General features: G+C 39.1%; 1 protein-coding gene across 9 annotated transcripts in view; it reads right to left on the reverse strand.

Moving 5' to 3' along the window:
* ACACA (acetyl-CoA carboxylase alpha) overlaps positions 1–17,500 on the reverse strand; it is a 324,534-nt gene that overhangs the window by 174,667 nt on the left and 132,367 nt on the right. For all 9 annotated transcript variants that reach the window (XM_017539866.2, XM_037742496.1, XM_037742495.1 and 6 more), the window contains 5 exons: positions 16,789–16,870; positions 15,701–15,799; positions 14,282–14,388; positions 10,562–10,672; positions 3,184–3,393 (listed from right to left, as the gene is read on the reverse strand). In XM_017539866.2, coding sequence (XP_017395355.1) covers positions 3,184–3,393; positions 10,562–10,672; positions 14,282–14,388; positions 15,701–15,799; positions 16,789–16,870 — 609 coding nt within the window. The remainder of the gene's footprint in view (positions 1–3,183; positions 3,394–10,561; positions 10,673–14,281; positions 14,389–15,700; positions 15,800–16,788; positions 16,871–17,500) is intronic.

Consider the following 17,500-nt stretch of genomic DNA (forward strand, 5'->3'; position numbering starts at 1 on the left):
AAAAAAAAAAAAAAAAAAAAAGAAAAGAAAGATGCAAAGTACCTGAATTGCAAGATGCCCTCACGGAATAAAAAACTTCTACCAGCCCTGAAAAGCTCACCTCAGACTGGGACGGGAGAAAAATAAAATTCCATTTTTGGGGGGTCCACTGTGTTTTTTAGACCTTTTTGTTAAGCAGTTCCTAATTGATAAAGGAATTAAGTGCAGGTAGAATGTTGATGGTCAAAAAGAATTAAAATATAAGATGCTAGCTTAGCAAAAGAGTAGTAGGTAGCAGAGAAAGATGCTGCTGGCTGGAAAGGCGGTAAGTTCCTTGTTGGCATAATACAAGTTTTGGCAAACTGTTTCCTACAATAACTTGAAATACTGACCACACACCCACTAAATCTTAAGAAAGATGGTCTGAGAGGGTCAGAGTGCCGAAAAAGCCAACTTCTTTTGTAACCCCCAAAACAGCAAATGAGATTATCATCCTGAAGCATCTCAGTGTCAAAGATCAGATTAAATGTGCTGCTTTAGTTTCAGCTGGCCCAAAGATAGCCAATATTAAATCAAGGCAAGAGAGACGGGATAAGCACAGAAGCCAGTAAATAATAGAAGAAAAGTTTCTATACCTAGAAGAAATCTTTGAGTATGGTTAATCCAACCCAAAGCTGATTGCAAACAAATAGCCCAGAAGCTTAGTAAGTATTTGAAGGAATTGTATTTCTAAACAAACCACAAACCTGGCCTTCAAAAGCCTGCAATTGATGATTGGGATAATATTTGTGCCCTCAATCCTACACAAAAAGGAAGTGGGTTGTGAAAGTTCTGCCAAAGAAGGCATAGTCTCCAAAGCCCAGCTCACAGAGAAAACTAACAGGGAAGAACTTCCCAGAGAACAGTGTCAGGTGTCTTGAAGGACAATGACCAAGAAATTTACTCACTTATCGTACTTCTTTGGAGTGTGCAGTAGCAGAACCAGGGACAGCCAGAAGGCCTAACTGAGATAGTATTCTACTATTCAGCAGAGAATCATCACAATTCCTACCCAGAAAGGAGGATTTGATAACTGCTATGAACCAATGATTGCTATGTATTTTTCATTTTTCCAAATGGGAGTTATCCTGTTCTCATCATTGTATATTGGGTTTATGGTGAGGGCAGGGGAGGAATGACGAGGGGTAAATAACTTGTATTTTGGGTTGCTGGCCCATGAAAAGTCACATACATATCTAATGGAGAGGAATGTACATCATATAGAGATCCGAAATCACCTGCAGGAATAACCCATCCTGTTACTAGTTACAAGGAAGACTTCAGGCTGTCTTCCTTGGGGAAGGCTAAGTATGCTCTAAGAGTAGGAAAAAGGATGTGAAAGGATAATGGGTAGCCAGAGGAGCAGACTGAGGCACAGATTATTAAATGTCCTCCAGGGACTTTTCTCTACTTAATCATTTTAGGAATAAAATAGAAATTTTTGCTGAGCACATGGTCACCTAGTTAGTGACCTCAATACCTAGCATCTTTTGTGCTAGGTATAATTGTGTAACTGAATTTTGTCCAACGGAATGTGAGAAGTGATGTATGTGACTTCCAGATCATGCTTCCATATGCTTGCCCTCCATGTCCGTCTCTTCCTCCCAGAGGCCACAATGTGAATATAATCTTGTGTGAGTTAGCTCAGTCACAAAGATGACAATGTCTGAGAGCAAAGTTTGGGAACCTTTTTTGGTAAAGAGCCAGATTGGGCAATATAGCCTGTCACAACTATTCAATTCTACCTTGTAGCGATAAAGCAGCCATAAATAATACATAAACAAATAAGCATCATTGTGCTCCAATAAAATTTTATTTACAAAAACAGGCAACAGGGGAGCAATAAACCTGTTTCTGGTACCAGCTCATCTCTGAAATTTATACCTTGTTTAAGCCACTGTATTTTCCTTATTTATTTGTTTTGAGATAGCTTCTTGCTCTGTCACCCTGGTTGGAGTGCAGTGGCACGATCAAGGCTCACAGAAACTTTGACCTCCCAGGCTCAAGTGATCCTCCCACCTCAGCCTCCCAAGCAGATGAGACTACAGATGTGTGCCACAACACTCAGCTAATTTTTGTATTTTTAGAAGAGATGGGGCTTCACCATATTGCCCAGGCTGGTCTCGAATTCCAGGCTCAAGTGATCTGTCCCCCTTAACCTCCCAAAGTGCTGGAATTATAGGCAAGAGCCACCATGCCCAACCAAGTCACTGTATTTTGAAGGCATCTTTATTATAGCAGTTCAAGAGTACATCTTAATATATACACAACATAGGAAATAAACTTCTAACACACATTAAATATATTTTCAATAATATATTTTGATGAAAAGACAGGGTCTGGACTCTAGAAAAGACTATGTTCAGGTCTTTAAACTACAATTATGCCCAAGGCATTCTTCATGACTTTGAGAAACTGTTTTCTATACAAAAAGATAGAATGTATGAGCTCAAGATATTTAGAGGATTTCCAAAAAAGATAATAGACTTGATTAAATTCAACTTAAGACTTGATGATAATCAACCCAGTAAATGAAACTACCTGATTATGAGCTTCTTAAAAAAATCAATCATGGCTGGGCCCAGTGGCTCATGCCTATAATCCCAGCACTCTGGGAGGCTGAGGCAGGCAGATCATGACGAGGTCATGAGATTGAGACCATCCTGGCCAACATGGTGAAACCCGTGTCTACTAAAAATGCAAAAATTAGCTGGGCCTGGTGGCACGCGCCTGTAGTCCCAGCTATTCGGGAGGCTGAGGCAGGAGAATTGCTTGACACCGGGAGGCAGAGGTTGTAGTGAGCCAAGATCATGCTACTATACTCTAGCCTGGTGACACAGCAAGACTCCTTCAAAAAAAAAAAAAAAAAAAAAAAAAAATTAATCACAAGATTAAAAATTTCAAAGCATTTCTCTTCTTTATCCCTACTCAAAATGTTACACTGACTTTAGTTAGAAAGTGTTAACTACTTTTAGAGCTTGACATGTTCCTGGACGATCTCTCAATGGGAGAACAGTAAATTTTTTTTCTCTAAGAAAAGGATATAATTTTATTAATTATTCAGAATTGTTGCTTAAAATCCCATTATTCTCAGATTGGTGCATGAACTGAATGAAAAATGTTCTGTGTAAGAAAACATAAATTATAACCTTTTAATATATGTACCTGTTCCATGTGTTCAAATACTGCTGGAGTAGCAATAGCAGCAGGTGCCTCTTCAATAATCTTCTGATGTCTGCGTTGTACAGAGCAATCACGACCAAACAAAGAGATAGCATTGCCATATTGGTCCGCTAAGATCTGCACCTCCAGATGACGAGATTGTTTGGCTAACCTCATCACAAATATAGGAGATCCAGGAACTTCAGCCTGAACCTGTATTAGAAAAAGGGAAGAAAAAAACCCAATTCTTACATTTTAAACATTCTATTTATCTTGATAAGCTGCTTTGATTTCAACAAGCAGAGGTCCAGAAGTGTCAGGGACCATGTTAATCAGTAAAATACAAAAGTGAATGAAATACAGTCCATCCTGTCATCTTCAATATCTTTAAGATGCTGCATTCTTACATAATCAATATTAATTGATGAATGTGTAAACAAAGGAACATCTGGTGCATCTCGAAGGTAAACAACTAAATATTTAAAAACACAGACACATACACAAATCCAACACGGCAAAATACTGCCATCCTGTATTCTGTACAAACAAATGTACAACTTGTTTCAGGCAAGATACTTTGCTGGTTCACATTATATTATATATGGTATTGTTGCAGCCAAAGGACTTTCATCTTTAGTTTTGAAGAACACTGCCACTGGAGACAGAATTCTAAAATGGCAACTATTTTTTTTCTCAGCACTTTAAAAAGAATCCCAATGACTTTTGCTTTCACTGTTTCTGCTGAGATACTGAGATGTCAACTGTCAATCTTATTGCCACTGTTTTGAAAGCAATCTTTTTCATCAGCTGCTTTAAGATTTTCTCTCTTTTGTAGGGGGTACAGTGGTAGATTTACTCTGATAAGCGTAGATGTGGTTCTCTGTATTTGTCCTGCTTAAGGCTCATAGTGATGTTTGAAACTTCCTTGGTATCTTTTATCTGTTCAAAGAAATCCTTAGCCTTTCTCTCTTCAAATATGGCTTCTGCTTCATCATTTCCTCAAATATTGCTTCTGCTCCATTCTCTTCTCCTCTGACACTTAAAGCACATAATGTTAGACCATTTCACTGTACCCCACATGTCTTTTATGCTGTTTTGCCATGTAGCAAGTCATCTCAAAACTCAGTGGCCTGCTTAGAACATCAACCTTTTATGATGCCGTCTTCATCTGGGCAGTTCTTCCAATCTTGCACTTACATACATATCATCTGATGGCTTGAGTAGGGTGGAACATTCTCACTCAAATGTCTGATGATTCATGCTGACTGCTGGCTGATAGGTCTAGGGAGTCTCAACAGAAATTGTTCATCTTCACTACATATGGCTCCATTTGCATATGGCTTCTCATCCTCCAATAGGCTAGACCAGGCTTCTTCAGTGCTATGTTCCAAGAAGGTGAACACAGAAGCTGTATGGCCTCTTGAGGTCTAGGCTCTAGAATTTATACATCACTTTGGCCACGTTCTAATGGTCAAAGCAAGCCACAAAAGCCAGCTAAGATTCAAGGGGTGGGGAAATAGATGCCACTCCTGGAAGGGAGGAACAGCAAAGTCACATTGCAAAGGGTGTACATACAGGAATGGGAGGAGTTATTGGGCCCATCTCTTGCAAACAACTTACCATGGTCTACCCTATGGCCACAATAATTCACATACCTCCCACATGCAAAACAGATTCACCCCCTCCCAAGACCCCCATAGTCTCATCCAATCACGGCATTGGGCTTGACGTCCATTTTCTCATGAGTCATGTCCAGAAGAAAATGAGGTTCTTGCGTGCAGCTCCACAGGTATAGTTTCTCTTGATCCAAAGACCTGGGAACTAAAAAGACAAGTTATCTGCCCCAACACTCCCAACATTTAATGATGATATTGGGAGAGAATAACTGCAAATGAGATTCCTGTTCAAAGAGGAAGAAATAGGAGAAACATAGTAGTCACTGGTCCATTGCAATTCTGAAATCTGGATAGGTACATGTTGTCAGATTCCCTTACTCCAGAGTCAGGATATGTTTTTTGCTTTGTTTTGTTTTTTAGGGTCTAGTTTGGTTTCCTGGGAGTGGGTCCTTAATCCATCACATCCCCTGCTCTTAGCTCTGCCCTCTGGGCTCCTGACTCTACTCTCTGAGAAATCTCTTTTTTTATTTGAAATGACAGCTCTTTACAGTTGAATAGCTTTCTGTCTGCTTCCTGTGCATAAAAGTTGAAAGCTCAGAGGTCACTTTTTATTTTGAACTGTTTCTGGCCCTTTCAGTCCCTTGGTGCATTCATCCACACAAGTGTCTTGACAACTTTGTGGGTTTCCTATGAATCATTTTCCAATATGACACCCAAAAAGACACATCCACAACTCATGTCTGCATAGACCTCTCTATACTTTGGGCATGTCAGGTTCCTGTAAGACAGTACCCTTAAGATACTTAGGGCCAGGTGTGGTGGCTCACACCTATAATCCCAGCACTTTGGGAGGCCAAGGTGGGAGGATTACCTGATGTCAGGAGTTTGAGACCAGCCTGGGCAACATGGTAAAACCCCATCTCTACCAAAAACACAAAAACTAGCCAGGCACTGTGGTGGGCACCTGTAATCCCAGCTATTTGGGAGGCTAAGGCAGGAGAATTGCTCGAATCCAGGAGGTGGAGGCTGTAGTGAGCCGAGATCACAGCACTGCATTCTAGCCTGGGCAACAGAGTGAGACTGTGTCTCAAAAACAAACAAACAAACAAACAAACAACAACAAAAAAAACAAACAACTTAGAAGCATATTTCTAGCTGAAAGGGTAATTTACTAGCTAATAATTTAACTATTTCTGAGGCCTTAAAGTCACAGGCACTCTTGACTTGGTCTTTACTCTGAGGCATTTTTTACTTTGCAAATCTTTTGGCAGCTGGCGAGACTGGGAATGAGAAACAATTCTATTTTCAACAAGTTCTGGGTCCTGTACATTTCTATAAATCCTGCTTGCAAGCAAAATATCTTCTTTAGTTCACCTCTCTTTTATAGTTTCTTAGTATAAGCAACTAGAAGCACTCCACAGATACTTTAAACACTTGTAGAGAGCTCCTTAACCAGATCCATTACTTCATTAAATATATTCTTTATCTTCCAAGATACCTCAGATAACATTCTTTGCCAATTGTTCCATTATTACATGGGTCTTTTTTCCAGACTCCAAAAACAATTACTATGCTGCTTTCCCAGCCTCCCTTAACAGTTCACATCATTCCTCCAGTTCATGAACGTCCTCCTCACCAATTTTCCAGCCTACACCTATGAGCCAGTTTTAAAGTCAATGTCATGTGTTTTACTTTTTGTTATGACAATAGCATACCTTTAGGTATCAATTTCTGTGTCAATTATCCATTAATACCTAACAAACTACCAAAATCTTAGTGACTTGGTATAGCAACCATTTTATTTGCTCATGAGTGTGTGGATCAGCATTTTGAACTGGGCACAAGCGGCAGTTCTTCTGATCTTGCCTGGAGTAACTCATGCAGCTACAGTCATCTGGCAGCCCAACTGAGGTTAGATGGTAAAATATGGTCTCATTTACATGTCTCAAAGGTGGTCCTGCTGATTGTCAGCTAGTAGGACTAGGAGGCCTTAGCTGGGACAACTCATCTCTGCTCATGTGACCTCTCTTTCTCCAGTAGGCCAGAATGGGCTCTTCATATGGTAGTCTGAGGGCTCGCTTCAAGGCTGCAAGGGCAGCAACTACAAAACCATTTGAAGTTTAGGCTTCAGAAGTCATACGTCACTTCTGCCACATTCTGTTGGCAAAAACAAGTCAAAAGGCCAGCTGAAATTCAAGGGTTGGTAAAAAAAAAAAAAAAAGACTCTACTTCTTGAAAGGAGGAGCTGCAAAATAATGGTGCACAGTGTAGATACAAACAAAGAGTTATCATGATCATCTTGCAAATAATCTCGCATATTGCTCTGTTTTTCATCCTTTTATCTCTCTTCATGCTTCAATCTGAATTTCCTTCTGATCTACTTACCAGTTATTAATTCTCTAATCTTTTTCCACGTTTGTTTGTTTTGTCACCCAGGCTACAGTACAGTGGCAGGACCACAGCTCACTGCAGCCTCAAACTCCTGGGCTCAAGGGATTCTCCTATCTCAGTCTCCAGTGCCAGTTACTAATTCTCTTCAACCACATCTAATACGCTATAATATTAAACTCCTATTTTTTTTTTTTTTTTTTTTTTTTTTGAGACAGAGTTTCGCTCTTATTACCCAGGCTGGAGTGCAATGGCGCGATCTCGGCTCACCGCAACCTCCGCCTCCTGGGTTCAGGCAATTCTCCTGCCTCAGCCTCCTGAGTAGCTGGGATTACAGGCACGCACCACCATGCCCAGCTAATTTTTTGTAGTTTTAGTAGAGACGGGGTTTCACCATGTTGACCAGGACGGTCTTGATCTCTTGACCTCGTGATCCACCCGCCTCGGCCTCCCAAAGTGCTGGGATTACAGGCTTGAGCCACCGCGCCCGGCCCTAAACTCCTATATTATATTGACTTTTATTTTTGAGACAGGGTCTTACTTTGTTACTCAGACTGAAGTACAGTGGCACAATAATTTTATATGCCTATTTTTTTTTTCTTTTTTTTTTTTTTGAGATGGAGTTTCACTCTTGTTGCCCAGTCTGGAGTGCAATGATGCAATCTCAGCTCACTGCAACTTCTGCCTCCCGAGTTCAAGCAATTCTCCTGCCTCAGCCTCCCAAGTAGCTGGGATTACAGGCATGCACCACCACACCCAGCTAGTTTTGTATTTTTAGTAGAGACGAGGTTTCTCCATGTTGGTCAGGCTGGTCTTGAACTCCTGACCTCAGGTGATCCACTCGTCTCGGCCTCCCAAAGTGCTGGGATTACAGGCATGAGCCGCCATCCCTGGCCTATAGCCTGTTTTCAATTGAGTGGTTGATATGCTGCAAGAAAAATTAATAGAAATAATTTTAAGTTCTAGATGTTATCTTTCTCTGGAAAGGATTTACATTTGCTTCCTGCAGGTGTCTAGAAGCACTAGCAATCCTATAACATCTTGCTTAAATCAGAGGTTGAATGTTTTGAAGCCAAGACATAGTCCCTGTGAGGGTTAATCTATTTCCAGTTCACCCCTTCTCCCATGATGTAGTCAGTTCTTAAGGATCCCAACCTAAAATGTGGGAGGTTTTCCAGGGCACCCTTCTTCAGGAAGCCCTCTTAGTCTTTGAAGACTGTTGAAAATTAATCAGTCTTTCAGGTGCTTCTTCTTGAATAGATGATATATCTAGGGGAAAAGTAGCCTGATATGTCAGGCTCACTGCTCTGGGTTTCCTTTTTCTCCTATATGTTAGCCCCAGAATTCCTCACTGCCTTAAAACATATATGTACATATGTGTACACACATACACACATTTTTTTTTTTTAAAGAAATCTGGTTCAGCTTTTCTAGTTTGTTCCCAATGGGAGGATTAGTCTATTCACCCAATCAGTATTGAAACTTAAGGACTTTCACAGAAAACCGCCCCTTAGTGTTTTAGACTTTTCCACTATTCAATTCCATAGTAATGAGTAGTTTTGAAATGTCTGTAAGAATTAACATTAATTAACATGCCTTTTTTTTTCTTTTTGCTTCTAAGAGCAAAGGCCTTTTCACTAGACCCTCTGAGTCACTGATCTACTCATGAAAACAGAATTTAATGAAAAAATAACAACAACAACAACAAAAGCAAGGTAATATTCAGTTTCTGACATTTAAAAGAGAATAATGTAGCAAAACAATACCTTATTTAATTATTTATTTATTTTAATTTTTTTTTTTTTTTTGGTAGAGACAGAGTCTCACTTTGTTTTCCACGCTGATCTGAAATTCCTGGCTTCAAGCAGTCCTCCCGCCTTAGACTCCCAAAGTGCTAGGATTATAGGCATGAGCCACCAAGCCTGGCCAAGACAACACCTTTATCACTTCCTTTATCTAGTATAGATGCTCTTTGACTTACAATAAGGTTATGTCCCAATAAACTCAACGTAAGTGGAAAATGTTGTAAGTCAAAATTGCATTTAATATACCTAACCTAATGAACATCATAGCTTCGTCTAGCCTAACTTAAATGTGCTTAAAACACATCAGCCTAAGTTGGAAAAATCATCTAACACAAAGCCTATATTACAATAAAGTGCTGACTATCTCATGCAGTTTACTGAATATTGCACTGACAGTGAAAAACAATAGCTGTATGGGTACTCAAAGTAAGATTTATACTGAATGCGTTATCACTTGCACACCATTGTAAAGTTGAAAATTTGTAAGTTGAAATTTTAAGTTGGGGACCATCTGTATATCAAATCATGGAAGACCCAGCTCATAAGTTTTTCTTTTTCACTCTTGACAGTGAAGCAAGGAGCTTGCAGCTAAATGTTTTAACAAAAAAAAAGAAGTCAAATAAAAGGTGGCATGGCACACTAGTAAAAGAAGTGCAAAGTAGATGATGATGAGAAAACTGAAAAAAAGGGGAAGCTAGGAGCATGAAAAAGGCAGACTTCTGTTCCAATTTTCCATTTTTTGATACATCGTTTACTATGTATTGGAAGGAGAAAAAAAGAAGTGAGTTAAGTATGTGAGCGTAACTCTGAGGATGAAACAAAAAGAGAGCCCTGTCTCCCTTTTCTCTCTCTAAGATTCTATAAAGACATCACTTCTGTGGCCTTCTCTACAACCAATGTTTAGTACGGCCACATCAACTTGGTTGCAAAGCAGAGGGTAAGGCAGAGAATTCCGACATTGAGCTTTCCTGAGTCACTCTCAGTTCTTATATACTGTGGGTCTCCCAGAGGATTACTGTGCCAGGGTGTGGTGGCCACGCAGCACAGCCTAGAGTATAGACTGCTGGGACAGCAGGCTAGATGGGACATATGATAGAAACTCAGAGGTCTCTAGGCAATGTGAACTAAAGTAGAAAAGTCAGTCAGAAAGCCTGGGCCTGACCAAGCCAAGAACAACCATATCAGTATCATACCACGATAGCACACATTATCTACAAAGTCAGCAGAACAGGGGCACAAAAATACAGAAAGGTATTAATTTTTCTTTGCCATTATGAGATCCTATAAGCCATGTGCACCATGTAAGGAAAAGCTATCTGAGAAACTGAGCACGTTTATATAAGACAGAATAAGTGTTTGAATTACCTAATTAAATAAAACTTAAAATTGAGTTGGACATTTCATTAACCTTTTTTCTCTGCTAATATGCCAGTAGAAACTACAGAGAAAGACAATTAGCTATAGACCAAATTAAAAATTAAATATTTTCTGGACATCCAAATTAAAGTATGAGTTAAATCGTGTATCTCTGGTATACATGTTAGTTCAAACAAACAACAGTTTGTACTCTACCTGTCTGAAGAGGTTAGGGAAGTCATCTGCATTGTTGACTTTTCTAATTCCCTTCCCTCCTCCTCCTTCTGAGGCCTTGATCATTACTGGATATCCAACCTCTTCAGCTGCCTTTAATTAAAAAAAAAAAAAATAGAAGAAACAGTGTTATTACAAGGGAAGGAGAAAACTGGTATTTTCTCCCTTTAAGTCATTTAGTAAGTCTAAATACAGTAAAATAGAAAGATCTGCAAGATATGCTATTAGGTGAAAACATAAATAGTAGAACAATATTTGTAGTATTAGGTTGACCCAAAAGAAATTGCCTTTTTCATAGATTTTAAAAAATGATTGAATATAGGCAATTTCATATGGTTCAATCTAAAGTAATGTCATATAGGCAAAAAACAAAATTATATATGCATTCATATACCCACATATGTAAGTGCAAAGAAGTAAAGTCCAGAGTACATACTAGCAATGATTTAGAAAATAAAAGTAGGTGTATATAAAACTTTCCTTTTTTACTGAATATATTTCTGCATTATTGGAATTTCTTGCTTAGAGTATGCAGGTATCCACATATTACCCATAATTTAAATAAAAAAAAAAAAGACATAAGAAGTTCACTTAAAATAAGCTGATATGGGGCTGGGCACAGTGGCTCATACCTGTAATCCCAACACTTTGGGAGGCTGAGGTGGGCAGATCATCTGAGGTCAGGAGTTTGAGATCAGCCTGGACAAAATGATGAAACCCCTGTCTCTATTAAAAATACAAAAAATTAGCCAGGCATGGTGGCACATGCCTGTAACCCCAGGTACTTGGGAGGCTGAGGCACGACAATTGCTTGAATCCGGGAGGCAGAAGTTGCAATGAGCCAAGATCATGCCACTGCATTCCAGCTTGGGCAACAAAGTGAGACTCTGTCTCAAAAAATATTAAAACAAAAATAAGGCTGGGTGCGGTGGCTCACGCCTGTAATCCCAACACTTTGGGAGGCCAAGGCAGGCGAATTACATGAGGTCAGGAGTTCAAGACCAGCCTGGCCAACATGGCAAAACCCCACCTCTACTAAAAATACAAAAATTAGCCGGGCATGGTGGCACATGTCTGTAATCCCAGCTACTCTGGAAGCTGAGGCAGAAGAATGGCTTGAATCTGGGAGGCAGAGGTTGCAATGAGCTGAGATTGCAACATTGCATTCTAGCCTGGGTGACAGAGCAAGACTCCCTCTCAAAGCTAACTAACTAACTAAATAAATAAAATAACCAAGTCATTCCTTTGTCAAAATATTCCAGTCTTTTAAGATTTTGCTACATTATAAGAATATCTTTAAAATGTATCAGCAGGCCTGGCACGGTGCCTCAGTGTAATCCTAGCACTCTGGGAGGTCAAGGTGGGTGGATCACTCAGGAGTTTGACACCAGCCAGGCAAACTTGGTGAAACTCTGTCTCTACTAAAAATAGAAAAATTAGCTAGGCATGGTGGTGGGCACCTATAATCCCAGCTACTTGGGAGGCTGGGGCAGGAAATCACTTGAACCTGGAAAGTGGAGGCTGCAGTGAGCCAAGATGGCACCACTGCACTCCAGCCTGGGCAACAGAGTGAGACTCCAACTCGAATAAAAAGTATCACTCAGAAAAAAGAAGATTTCAATTTTTAACCTATATCACTCAATTAGGAATGAAAATCTTTCACTCGCAGTCTCACCTCTTCTAGTGTTTCCTTATCTCTACCCTTTTCTATGCTTACATAAACATCATTAGTATGATGAACTCAATTGCTGAGTGATAGATGATCAAAGAGATAGTACAAGTGTGATGAAAGACTTAAAAAAAAAAAAAAAGGGTATCCCACAGGAGCTCAGTAAGAAGGTAGGCCTTTTAAAAATATATGAAAGCGGGCTGGGCACGGTGGCTCAGCCTATAATCCCAGCACTTTGGGAGGCCGAGATGGGCAGATCACGAGGTCAAGAGAACGAGACCATCCTGATCAACATGGTGAAACCCCATCTCTACTAAAAATACAAAAATTAGCTGGGCATGGTGATGTGTACCTGTAGTCTCAGCTACTCAGGAGGCTGAGGCAGAATTGGTTGAACCCAGAAGGCAGAGGTTGCAGTGAGCTGAAGATCATGCCACTGCACTCCAGCCTAGCGACAGAGTGAGACTCTGTCTCAAAAAATAATAATAATTATATACACATATATGAAAGATTTAGTCACAGGTCGCCCATTAAAAATATTTGGAAGAATTTTAACACTTTAATATAACATTAAGTAAGGAACAGAGAGGTGGAAGAACAAAAAATACTAAGTAGAAAAAAGTATTACGATTACCAAATAATACATATAGTAAGACCCAAAATTTTTAAGTATCATACTTTTAAGTATAGGAATCTATTAATAAAGATTTTTATACAATATAAATCTACGAGTTTGAAAAAGGATGAAAAAAATATGAATCTGTTAATAAGTATTATCTTTGAATGGTGTGTTTACATATGGCTTTATCATCATCTTTGGCTTTTCAAATTTTTCTACCAGGAAATCCTGTTTATAACCAGAAAAAAAAAAGGATATCAGTTGATAAGCAAAATAGCTAGAATAGTTCCTTAAGCTTCTATCTTTGGCAAATTATAGCAAACAAAATTAAGCATTTGCAAATCAATTAAAATATTAATTCTTATTAAGGAGATTATAAGATGTTTAACTTAAAATGCAAACAGTATAGCAAAATTATTTGAACATTCAGCATCCCTCTTGAATTTATACCACACAAGTCGAACTCAAGCAGTGTATTTTTCTACAATAGCCTCTTTCATTATCTTTCATTATACCTGGAGGCATAACCAACACTTTAAACTATTTATAAAAGTGAAAGGGGAACAAATTGGAGGGAACTATAAGGAAAAAAAAGGTAATGTTGGGGAAAGGATCTCCTTTTGCCTAGGTTCACGTTTCTATATGGCTGGACAATAATTAAGAGTCACCCTTTCAGTCCTTCTCAGCTCACTCCCTTACTCCTCTCAAAGGGAAAAATAATAAATTATGTGATTGGTCAATTTGGAAGAAGGGACTGAACATGCATAGCTCAGTCTCTTCTCCTGTGGGATCAGCCCACTGCACAAAACATATGCTCTTTGTCAGCTCTCAGCCATACACTAAGCTGAAATAAGCTCTCTCTCTGTAGAGGGAAGTCTGTGGTCATTCAGCACTGCCAGTAACCAGTAGGTAAGTGAGCCTGCTTAACTCCGGTGTTCAGTTTACAAATCTGATTGTTGCTACACACTTAAGCCATTTTCACCAACATCTCTGCTAGTAATAAAGCTGACTGTTTGATCTCTGCCTCCTGGCTTCTTGGTTCTGAATTAAGCAGTGGACAGTGTGATTGTTTGTTGTCCCTGCCCTCCCACACTAACAGAGGGAGGGAGAATCAGCACCTCCTTAAAAGTCTGACTTAATCACCTAAGAAATGTTCTGTTCAGATGAGCAGCCTGCTTCAAAATTTAGATTGTTTACATTTAAAATCACTTCCTCAATCTATACTTTTTAAAACGCAAAAGACGTATGCAATCTAAAGAGAAACCAGAGTATTCTATACCTTTAAACTACACCTCCAGATCTTACATCCCTAACACCACTCTGGGTATATATCATGAGCCAGGCTCCCAATCTCCACATTTGCGACTATAATTGGTCAGTTGAAAGGTATGACTCCCTGGAGTTAGTAACCTACCTGTAGCCCATCATCCACATCTTTCACATAACCTTTTTCATATAGCTCCTGGGGAACATTTAAGATACGTTTTGAAAAATCATTTTCATGCCAGTCCACACGAAGACCTGCAATAGACAATAGCAACTTAGGGCAGCTACAAGAGCTTCTGCTCTTGTCAATTTTCTGCCCTGCTATCATATTTATCCAAATCTGAGAGTGGATGAGAGAAAGAAAGATGCCATATAAACCCTGATCAGTTCTTGGGGTTAGCAGGATTTAGCCATAGCACGACCTGGCAACTTGGGTTCTTACGCTGGCAGAAGCCAGGCGAGCGAACAGGGAGCAATTTATAAAAATGCAAAGACATACAAGACCAAAACAAACTAAAAAGAGCATGGCATACTTCTCACAGCAACTCAGCAGGCAAAATACCTTCAAACTGTGTGTTCAGGCCTGCTCCAGGGCCAAGAGGTCTAGGAAATAATTCAATCTTTATGAGCCCTTGGAAATAGAAACAGCGGTTTTATCGGTCTCAGCAGAGTCATGATTCCATGCTCTCTGAATGTCCCTGTACTCAGCCACAAGAGGAACGCTATAGCCTCTCCATTCAAACAAGAACAAATGCAACCTTTTATTTTAAACTATTTGACCCAGCAGATCTGGAGAGGATATCGCGATCTCCCTGGAGAGCCAGAGTTAACAAGGGCTCAAATCTGTTCAGCCTCAAGACAATGGTCATTCCCATTTAAAAGAGGTTTTAGTGTATGTCTGCTCCCAGTGCTTGAGTACTGGGGAAAAAAAAAAAGTTCATATTGTTATCAGCTATAATAACTCACATGGAACTCTTTAAGGGAGTGGTTGAGAATAAATCATTTTTTGAAAATTCTTGCCCCTCTGGCATGCCTGGAAGAAAAGTTAATTGCTGGCCTCATTTTCTGCATCAAGAGCAACAGAGGTTGAATGGTTTTAAACAGTCAAAGCAAATCGTCAACAGATTGTGGGTTGATATCAAGAAAACACTGGCAAGTAAACATTTGAGTAAGTGGGTTTTAGGTTTTTCCTAGTGATCCAGGCTACTCCCAGGCAGATCCGAAGACCTAATTCCACCGGTGAAGCCCATCGCTGAGGAAGACTCTAGCCTACCCAGAACACATCTAAACCCACAAAACCATGTATGTGTTTTCCCAGAGTTTCTCCAAGTTAACTCACAAGATCATTCCAGATCACAATTTAGCATCTGCGTCCCTCAAACTAAATTTATATTCCTAAGATAAAAGAATCACAGTATTAATTAAGCCAAGAGAGACAAGGTACCATTACTCAACCAGCATTCCATTTCTTGTCAAGTATCCCAATACTTTTTCAAAAAAGTTAAGTCCCAAATATCCTATTGAGCTATTATGAACTTCAAGATACAAACAAGAATTCGGTTCTTACCACTGCCACTCCAGGGAAGAGTTGGGATACCTGCAGTTTGAGCCACTATGGAAGATGCGATCTTATCCCCTAAAGCCCACATGGCCTGGCTTGGAGGACCTAAAAACAAAACAGGAAAAGAATCCTGACTGTAACACCTTGGACTTATTTCTGGCACACCTAGTTGTCTTGTATTATAGCTATTTATGTATTTGTCTTGTCCTCCCCCCAACCCTCACATATCAAGGAGATCATAAATTGATTATGGGCACTATTATGTTCTGACTTATCTTTGTACTATCTATAAAACCTAATGCAGTAAGCTTTTGATGCAGAGAGCTCAATAAATATAAATATATGTTGAATTAAATTCTTGACAAATCTAGCTATAATTTTGTCATTCTTCATGATCCAACTATACCAGATGAATAAAGTCTTCTTTTTTTTTTTTTTTTTTTTTTTTTAAGTCAATATCCTCAAATAAGGACTACAAAGCTTTAGGATTCAAGTCTGAAATATTATACCTTCCTTGGTCTTAGGGGAACTCAGAAAGGAGAATCATCTTTAACAAGGTTTATAAAACATACTCCTCATTGTGACACAGAAAAATACTTCGAGCTATATAACCTGTTTTTCTCTCTGCCATAATGACAGCAGAAAGTCAGAAGAAGTCTCTCTCACCAGTAGGAGTATAACCTATATGCTTAAATGCAAAGGTGCTGATTCATATTTAAGGGCACACTGCCAGGGCATCCTGAGTATTCAATTATCTTCTCTATCTAAAAACATGTTCTTTTCCTGCATGCTTTCTTAAGGTTAGTTGCAAAGTTTTAAAAGGTCAGTGTTTTGGAAACCAAAGCCTTCTCCATACCTCATGAGAAAGGACCCAGGGACAGAAAACAAAATCAAGAAGAAATGAGATAAGCAAGGTATAAGAAATGAAAAAATGCAAGAAATGAACAGGGCTACTCTGTTAGTAATTGAGAAAAAAAAAAAGAGAGAGAGTCCAGCACATGTTAAACAGAAGAAAATCAGACTATAGAGTCAAGTGTGGGCAAAACTGACAAAAAGAAACAGAAAGACAGGAACAGTATGTCAGACAAGCTTACCCATGAAGGCAATGCCATTTTTCAAGAGAAGTTCTGGTAGCTTGGGATTCTCAGAAGCATGACCCCAGCCAGCCCACACTGCCTGCAAGGGAATACAATATAATTCATTCTTAAAATTCATACAAAACCCTCACAAACTGCATGACTCCCTATTCAGGCTGACCCTATTTCATGAGGTACAATAGTTTCACAGCAGCCTAATGCTTAATTCAGCGTCTATGCTTGATTGTTCGCAAACTTTTTATAGAATAACAGTAAGTAGTCCATTGTGGCAAGATATCTGAGAGGGTCAAAACCAAGCTGAAATTGATATTAAGATGCAGTTATTTTTGTTGCTCTTTAGGAAACTCAATTCATAACCTAGGCTATACAGGGCGTTTTCTAGAAATACTGGCTATCTTTCACATATTCAATTACTTTGTCCATTCCATTACATNACACACACACACACACACACACACAATGTATGTTTAATATTTTTATGGATACCTAATATTTCAATAGCCTATAATTCATTTGACTACTAACTTACTGATGGAAGTACAGATTATTTATAATTTGAAAAATAATAATGTGTATCCCTGTACAGCTGTTCAATTATATCCACAAAATATGTTACTACCAATAAAACTATTGGATCAAAAGGTATTCACATTTTCAGACTCTCACTAGCAACATGGGTACCAAATACTCTCACCTATGTTAGGTATTA

The sequence above is a fragment of the Cebus imitator genome, unplaced genomic scaffold, assembly GCF_001604975.1.
Source record: "Cebus imitator isolate Cc_AM_T3 unplaced genomic scaffold, Cebus_imitator-1.0 Scaffold121, whole genome shotgun sequence".
Taxonomy (NCBI): Eukaryota; Metazoa; Chordata; class Mammalia; order Primates; family Cebidae; genus Cebus; species Cebus imitator.